The 9,101-nt window shown below is 34.3% G+C and overlaps 1 protein-coding gene across 1 annotated transcript in view; it reads left to right on the top strand.

The window, feature by feature from the left end:
• Positions 2,688–9,101, top strand: part of LOC109229684 (aspartic proteinase-like protein 2) — a 7,307-nt gene continuing 893 nt past the window's right edge. The window contains exons 1-9 of the mRNA XM_019395213.1: positions 2,688–3,460; positions 4,212–4,341; positions 4,457–4,707; positions 4,861–5,088; positions 5,363–5,525; positions 5,759–5,832; positions 5,946–6,042; positions 6,181–6,244; positions 8,947–9,018. Coding sequence (XP_019250758.1) covers positions 3,201–3,460; positions 4,212–4,341; positions 4,457–4,707; positions 4,861–5,088; positions 5,363–5,525; positions 5,759–5,832; positions 5,946–6,042; positions 6,181–6,244; positions 8,947–9,018 — 1,339 coding nt within the window. The 5' untranslated portion in view covers positions 2,688–3,200. The remainder of the gene's footprint in view (positions 3,461–4,211; positions 4,342–4,456; positions 4,708–4,860; positions 5,089–5,362; positions 5,526–5,758; positions 5,833–5,945; positions 6,043–6,180; positions 6,245–8,946; positions 9,019–9,101) is intronic.

Here is a 9,101-nt window from a genome sequence, read left to right on the forward strand (position 1 = left end):
GAGTTGTTTTGTTTTTTCTATATAAAATATTCCTTCAAAATAATATCGAGTTTGATTCATTTATATATTTAATAAAAACACAATAATTGTATTTCAAAAAGATGTTGGAATTCGTAAAAGCGGCAAAATTTAGACTTGTTAGTCTCATAAAAATTTATATTATAAATATTAGATATTAGACCTTATAATTCCCTTAAATTATCACGTCACACTTCAGCCACACACTTCTAACATATTCACGATAATAAATGAGTAAAAAGACTTTATTTATAGTGCTATAATTTGAAAATTAAATAATAAATAAAGAATAATTTAAAACGTGGGAAAAAAAATTTCAAAACTTAAAAAATTACAGCAGGAAAATAGAAGAATACACAATAGACACGCATACTACGAATCTGAATCTTGAATGTGCTGAATTCTGAAAATGTTGGTCTATGACTTCTCATTAAATGTTTACGAGAATTAAAAAAAATAAATCCAGTTTTACAACTTTGAATATAAAATATCATAAAATATTTGTAGATCGTGGAAAAATATTTTAATTCTGAATGTTGGTCTTTGCCTTCTCATAAATGAGTCAACTGTCAACAATGTGTCTGCTGCCAATTATTTTTTTATTTTATTTTTCATAGCATATTTTTCTGTAAGCAGTTAAATGAGATCTGACAATTAAAAGGTACATTTTCAATTACTGATGAATGTCCAAATCCAACTAGATTGTAGGGCCAAAATTACCCCCTCACTGTTTTGTACATGTCCTCGTGCCTCTCTTGTTGTCTGTCTCCTTAACATTTTAAGTACTATTTTTTAAAATATTATTCGTTTCAAGTCTTTGAGTAACGGTAAAATTTTTTTCGTGTGATTTATAGGTCACGAATTGGAGCTGTAGAATCAGCCATTAATATTTACATCAAATCCTTGGGATATGACCCTTCCTCGGACCCTGCATGAATGCAAGATGCTTCTTGCATCGGACTGCTTACTCTAGGTTCCAACATATTTTTTGTTTTGAAGCATATTAAAATATTTTATGCGATTTTTTCTATATAAAAAAAAAAATTACAAATAGAGAAAGAGGGAAGAGAACTCATCATGAATGATTCAGCTTATATATAAAATTATTGTACTCTTAACTAATAGTTTTTGAATATTAAGTTGAAACTTTTTTTCAGTTAAACTAATTTTAATTTTTTAAACATTTAGTTTCTCATTACCATAATATAATATAAACAATGACATATTGATATGTTAATATCTGCATCAATTGATTTTTATTTATAAGAAGTCAAAACTCAGAAGCAATTTGAACAAACTGGTATTCTTACTGTGTGATTAAGAGATCACAATTTAACTCTTGACCAAGTGTGGATTGGGTTAGTTTATTTCTTTCATTCTTGTTCCCTAGTATAACTATTATAATTGTATTACCTACGTAATTATGTTTTTGGTGGATTATATTTACATATTATAATGTTTATCACTCAGCGAATTAGAATGGAACCTCAGTCAGTTATACAAATCATTCAAATCTAATTTTGCCGTTTCCTTTCTTAAAAGATTAATTGTAATATTAAAAATGTATCTTTTAATGTAATTAAGAGTTCTCAAAATAAAACTAAACTTATGTTTTCATTCATAGATAGATCTCTATCAAACATAAAATGCTCTTCGACAAGCAATTAATCACGAGAAAGAAAGTCTTAGAGTCGTCTAGTACGAGAAATAAAGAATAAAAATCTCTGGATTAGATGCGAAATTATTTTATTGTGCGTTTTGTTGGACTTTTGAATTCGTAATAGCGATACCAGGATTAATTAATCCTCCAATTGGGTATTATTCTATCCGACATTGACGGTGAAATAATAATTTTAGGATTAATTGTCCCAAAATAAATACTAAACTGACAAAGATGCATTTTTCCAAGGCTCTTCGGACAAAATCTTTTGAACAATCCAAAGTTAAAATTGAGAATAAAAATTTGCCTAAACTTATCTAATATACATTAAACACATGTTTATACTATATCTCGTATATTCTATTTTTAGTCCAATGAACCAAATATCTTCCAATAAAAATATCATTAAATAATTCTATTATTATTATTATTATTATTATTTAATTTTTATATAATAATTCCGAGATAATTTATTCCCTACTATACAACCCCTAAAGCCTTGTTCATAATCAACTTTATGCTAAATATCAAACAGTATTCCGCAAATCACTGATTCACAATAAGAAAATGGACCCAAAAAAAAGAGAAAAAAACGTTTCATTACTTGTAAAATTAGAACTCAAATAATTTTGACCTTTTTCTATGTAAAAAGCGTGTGAACTACGCACTTATCTTTTGACATTGATCCCACTCAACTTACTCCATTAGTCTCCTCTATCCCCATTGCATTGCTACTTAACTCAAGTCTATTTAGTCCACTTTTTTTAATCCTTTTAAATTATTTTACAATAATAACAACAATTTCAAAGTAATATGTACGTAATTTTACCCCTATTTTATATAAATAGAAAAATTATTTTCGATAGATATATCCTCGACACAGTCCAATATAATCATAGCATTAAAGGAACAGATATATAGTAATGAAAAGAGTTATGGAAAACAACAAAATAGTATAACTTTTAATTGTTTTAATTTTCATTAATTAATCCTATAAGTTAAGACCAAACACAAATTAAGAAAAGAACAAAATTTTCTTTTCCCCAAAATATCCTTGTAACAACTATCCAATTTAGCATGTACCACAAGCCCATTTTTGACAGTTCATTAGCGCCACCATTTGATTACTCACTTGCTTAAGCTTTATGTCTTAAAAACACACCACTATAAATGTTCAATGTTCATGTATTTTCTATATTCATAGACTCACAAACCAATAAAAAAAAGTTAAAAATCCACTGCCTCTTTTCTCTCTTGAAAGCAGAAACCAAATAAAAGATTACTGTTCTTGTTCTTGTTCATCCATTTTCTTGATAAAAATCCAGTCTTTTTATTGTTTCTCGAACTGGGCTGTACTCATATTTGTATAATCTGTGTATTCTGAATACATATTTTAGCTTTTTCTAAAACCTGTATTTTCTTGGTAAAAAATCCAATATTTTTATTGTTTCTTGAGCTGGGTTGGTACTCATATTTATATAATTTTGGTATATATTTTAGCATTTTCAAGAACTTTTTTTTTATGGGATGCCGCATGAAATTCTTGAAAGTGGTTTTGGCGGTGGCGGCGGTGATGGCTGTTGCCGCCGCCGTGGCCGTCAGAGCTGAGAAATTGCCGGCGGGAGTGCTTAATTTGGAAAGGATTTTTCCTTTGAACGGGAAGGTGGAGCTGGAGGAGGTTAGAGCAAGGGACAGAGCTAGACATGCTCGAATGTTGCAGAGTTTTGCTGGTGGGATTGTTAATTTTCCTGTTGTCGGTTCATCTGACCCTTATCTTGTCGGGTAATTACTTTGTCATGACCATTTTTATAAGATTATGTTGTTATATTTGTGATGTTTTTAGTGTTTTCTTCCTTTTTCTAATGTGGAGCTATATTGCTGTATTTGCTATATTTTATTTGGTACAATGATGACATAGGTTGAGCTTAAATGAAGAAGTGATGATTCGTATGGCCGACCCCAACTTGTTTGAGACTAAGGCATTCTTTTTGTTGTTGAGTTTTGTTTGGTTAATTTAATCATATTTTGGGAAAGTTTGATTCTTTATGATGTTAAAACTTGGAACTTTCTGTGAATGTATGGAAGCTATGGACTATTTGATGTGTTATTAATGTCTTATGAATTTGGTCTCACAGATTCTGAGGTAAATTTTGTGTTTTGTTAGTTTGAGGGTAATTGTTTTGTTGGACTTGTGGGTTTGTGGTTTGAGCTTACTTTTCTGTGGACTCTCTTTTAAATATTGACTTTCAGTGCATTAAAGTACTTGTAACACAATGAATTTTGATGTGCTGATTTTCTTTTCTAGGTGCTTTCTTATTAATTATTGGTTGGATGGTGATGTTGATGTTAGTGATAGTTTTGTTTGCTTTGAATTGTATCATTTCCTGTTCTGGTGCAAAATATTTAGGTAGGATCGAGTGATGAGTTTCACGCTGCAAAAGAGGATGTGTGGTATTCTCATTGATTTGAATATCAATTTTGTTGACCGTCGTCTCTCTTTCTCTCTCTTCTATGCTTTTTGGTGTATTTGTAGCCTTTATTTTACAAAAGTAAGACTGGGAACTCCACCAAGAGAATACAATGTGCAAATTGACACGGGCAGTGATATCCTATGGGTTACATGCAGTTCATGCGATGATTGTCCTCGGACAAGTGGACTTGGGGTAAGTCATCTTCCCGTTCTTCTTGTAATGCTTTTTTTTTTTTAGTTTCTTGTATAAAGTGTGGTGAAGGAATAAACTTATGTTACAAGCTGCTGACACTGTTACGTGCGTGCAGGTTGAGCTCAACTTCTATGATGCTACCATCTCGTCAACTGCTTCTCCCATTTCTTGTGCAGACCAAGTGTGCGCTTCTATAGTTCAAACTGCCTCTGCTGAGTGCTCTACAGAAACCAATCAGTGTGGCTACTCCTTTCAGTATGGAGATGGGAGTGGCACAACTGGTCATTACGTAGCCGATTTACTGTATTTCGACACAGTCCTGGGAACCTCATTGATTGCCAACTCTTCAGCACCGATTATTTTTGGGTGAGTTGTTATTTCTTAAATATCCCTACACCTTTACTTAATTTTTTATTAGAAACAGTTGTGGTCATTTGAACCAGAAATATCTTTGGCCGAATATATGAAAAAACCATGTTTGTTTACCCAAAGCTTATACTTGGATATGAATTAAAACAGGTGCAGCACCTCGCAGTCGGGTGATCTGACCAAGACGGACAGAGCAATTGATGGGATATTTGGGTTTGGTCAACAGGGTCTTTCAGTAATATCTCAACTGTCTTCTCATCGGATTACTCCTAAAGTATTTTCACATTGCTTGAAAGGAGAGGGAAATGGTGGAGGTATACTAGTCCTTGGTGAGATTTTGGATCCAAGAATCGTATATAGTCCCCTTGTTCCGTCACAGTACGTATTGTTACAGTACAACGAAGTTTCTTTTCTTGCTTAATGTGGCTTGTGCTAATAGTTGCCATATTTCCATCAATTTTAGCTTTTAATCCATGGGTATTTTTGCTTTGCACGAACATAATAAGCTGTACTGAATACATATCCTAGTTGTGTTTATTTTTTATGCTTTTCGACATTATTCGTTTTCCAACTATAAGCACGGGGATGGACTGGGCCCTAGGGAAGAAATGGTTTTAGCAAGCTTGATTGTATCCGCTCTCCACTTTTGCAGGGCGCATTACAATGTATATCTGCAGAGCATTGCTGTTAATGGACAGTTGGTGCCTGTTGATCCATCAGTGTTTGCGACATCTGGCAATCGAGGAACTATTGTGGATTCTGGTACAACTTTGGCTTATATTGCCGCAGAAGCTTATGATCCCTTTGTCAATGCTGTAAGTTCCTACATTTGGCCAATTTGTTTACTCCCTCCGTTTTAACTTGAATGTCCAATTGCTCTCTTTGTCTGTACCAAAATTATATCCACATCTCCTAAATATAAAAACTGACCACATAACAACAACAACAACAACAACTACGCCTCAGTCCCAAGCAAGTTGGGTTGGCGAAAAAGGGCAGACAACTGTTGATCAAAACCCCTGAAAATTGTTTTATCATTCATTTGCAGATAACTGCTGCTGTTTCACCATCAGTTAGGCCAATCATCTCACGAGGAAAACCGTGCTTTCTAGTGTCCTCAAGGTTCATCCTTGTATAATTCAATAGATATTTACTTTGAGCTCTTATGACAAACATGTCTTTACCCAACTGCTTTGGTGACTCGAATATGACACCCTGTTTCGTTCTGAAAACAGCATAGCAGAGATATTTCCCCCAGTTTCTCTAAACTTTGATGGTGGTGCATCGATGGCTTTAAGACCAGCAGACTACCTTGTGCATATGGGCTTTGTCGTGAGTACCGGAATCTGTATTGTGTTTGAATGTCTTCTTGAAGTCTCATCTGAGACTATATCAACAATGCTATATGCAGCACTATTGTCTTTTTGATGAACTAAAAAGCTAAGTGACTCAATTGAATTTTTCTAACAGGAAGGTGCTGCTATGTGGTGCATCGGCTTTGAAAAACAGGATCAAGGTGTAACAATTTTAGGAGGTTGGTTCCTTGGTTCCTTGTTTCCTACAACATCTATGCGTCAACCTCAAGTTGGTTCGCTGGTGTATTTATCAACATATCTTCTAGGACTATGGTTACATCTAATATCTGCTGCATCATTACGTGTGTTAGCGTCCTTAATGGGTGCTTAAGCATTCCGTCACTCAAACCATCTAAAAAGGACCTAACTATACTTTTTCCTGTATTATAATAATTTACTTGGTGATTGTCTGCTTAGATGGATTGTACCTTTGTGATAGCATGCTTAGATAAAGTCATCATTCCTGCAATATCGATGTTGATGAAACGCGGCCATCCATTTTCTATTAGAATATTAGGTCATTGATTTGCAATTTGAAAATTGTAGCTTGAAGATTGCAGTCCCTTTGTCTTTTCTAATTTGGCATCCGTTCTTTTATTGTGATTGACCAGAGGATAGGCATACTTGTAGTACCAGTAATTCGGTTAGGTATGTTCCGGAGTGTGCCAAGGAATTTATATTTCCTGTTTTGCCTAGTTTTTTGATTTTTATGTCAAATTTACTTGCTTTGGATTCCGTGCGTGGGACAGTTATATATCTTGTAGAGGCAGTGATTGTTACTTTGATGTTGAAAGACAGCAGAGGGTGGAATTCATAGAAAGTTAATACGTGGAAAGGGGTGTTAGACTGGATACATGACTGCAGTCCTAAATCAAGGTTGGAGTTGCATTTAATATGGATATTCCTAAAGGCTAAAAGACAGAGTCTCATCAAGATTGTATGTTGAGAACAAGTCTACGAGAGCGCACTCTGACTGCTCTCAGAGATAGGTGCCTCAGACTCTAGGGATTAAGCTAACTATGTGTTTTGAGTTGTGTTTTGTTCTTTCTTTTCCTTTTTCACTGCTGGCTAACACAACTTGAAGACTTAAATTCCAAACTGCTTCAAGTTTTAGGTCTATTATTCATGCCTTCTAACTTCTTAGAGTGCTGGTTCCCTAGTCTTTTTTTCCAACTAGTACATGCACACTCATACCCGTATACGTACATGCAAGACATCTACAGTTGTAAACACAATTTATGACCAAATATTAACGGAAAGGTATTAATTCCTTTCTATTTCTTGTTGTGTGTGTATGTGTAAACCAAGCACAAGGTTATGATCAACATTAAGTGAAGGGAATTAATCTTCTTTTCTTTTGGCCCATGTCAGTGTATTGTATGCGCATTAAATGTGTGAGCCTTTCCTTGTTTATCCTGGTTATGAGTTAACCGGTAGCATACATGGTGAGGTTTCAGGATGCATGATAGTTGCAGATGATAGTGTCAATTAACAAAATTAGTCAAAAGCAGCTCCATGGTGAAACACTTCGCAATGTTTTGGAATAAGTGGAAACAAGATACTATCCAGGCAATGCAAGTTTACTCCGCCTAAAAAGTATTAAGGTGAAATGATATTAGATTATATGGTTCCTAAATGCTGGCAGTCAAGTTATTTAAGCTCAATTCTTCCAGGAGAATAGAGAAATGTCGTGGTAGATAAGGAAGGAACACATAGAACTAAAATATGCTGGTTGACATGAAAGAGTGTTGCATGAGTGTTATTAGACAGAAAGATTCCTAGCAAATTGAAATTTAAGTTAGTATAACGGTTGTAAGACCAACAATAATATGTGAGAGTGAACATTACATGTCCGCTAATTGAATATCAAAAAAAATGCGGATGTTAATGGTTGTGTAATCATATAAGATTGGATATGATTAGAAACAATCACTTTTGTCGAAGGGTGCAAGTAGGGCACATATAGAGCATGAAAAGGACGTCACATGAGATGGTTTGGCCATATCCTATTAGTCCGACATATGAACCGGTTATTAAGTGTGGCAATATGGTGTTTAAAGTGCTGAAAGGAACGAGGTAGACTGTTGACTACATTCAAGAAATTGTCTCAAATGACTTAGAATCTCATGGAGTCAATACGGCTTGAAATATAAACAAAACCTTATGGAAGAAATGATCCATATAGGCAATCCTAACTAGTTGAAACAAGGCTTACTTGATTTTACTCTACTGGGTGCAGTATTTGTCAGGAGTCTTTATAATTTGGTTAGAGACATGTTTGTAAGTGTTGGTATAAGTTTGAGATTTAGAGAACCTCAATTTTTAACAGTACCCCTTGTCTTAAAAAGATTATGTACTATCGGAGTGAATTATTCTAAAAAAAGAAGATTATTTACTATCAGAGTGAATTGGGTTCAAATAGAGCAGAATGGCCCCAAAGATTAATATATTAGACCTCAAGTAGTTTGGGACAGAAGTGTGGTTGATTTATTGATATGCATCTTAAGTGCAAATTTTATCTTAGTCATGCCTGTGCCCTTGAGCTCCTTCCTCTTCCCTCTTCCCTCCTAGACATTCTACTTAATTTGGCTATTCAATTAGTTCTGCTGGTTTATTGGTATACAATCCTGTGTAAGCTAATGTTGAGATATTTAACCTTTAACACCACTTGCCAAGGTGAACGGTTTCCACGAATCAACTTTTCCGGATGATTTGAAGTAGAAATGCTGAAAGATAGTCTGGCTATGCTTTGGCATTTGAACCATGTATTCCTTGTCAGTTGACTTATTGCATTGCTCTGCATCTTCATTTGTCGAGTATTCTGGATCCATAGATAGACAAGAATCTAGGTTGGTCTAACTGTATTTTTCTTGATTTTCAGATCTTGTTCTGAAAGATAAGATCTTTGTGTATGACTTAGCTCGGCAAAGGATTGGATGGGCAGATTATGATTGTAAGTACCTCTTTTCAAAAATGAAGTCAACATTTGCTTTTAGCTCTATTTTGATCTCCACCCCCCCCCCCCCCCCCCCCCCC

This window comes from Nicotiana attenuata, chromosome 7, assembly GCF_001879085.1.
Source record: "Nicotiana attenuata strain UT chromosome 7, NIATTr2, whole genome shotgun sequence".
NCBI classification, from domain to species: Eukaryota; Viridiplantae; Streptophyta; class Magnoliopsida; order Solanales; family Solanaceae; genus Nicotiana; species Nicotiana attenuata.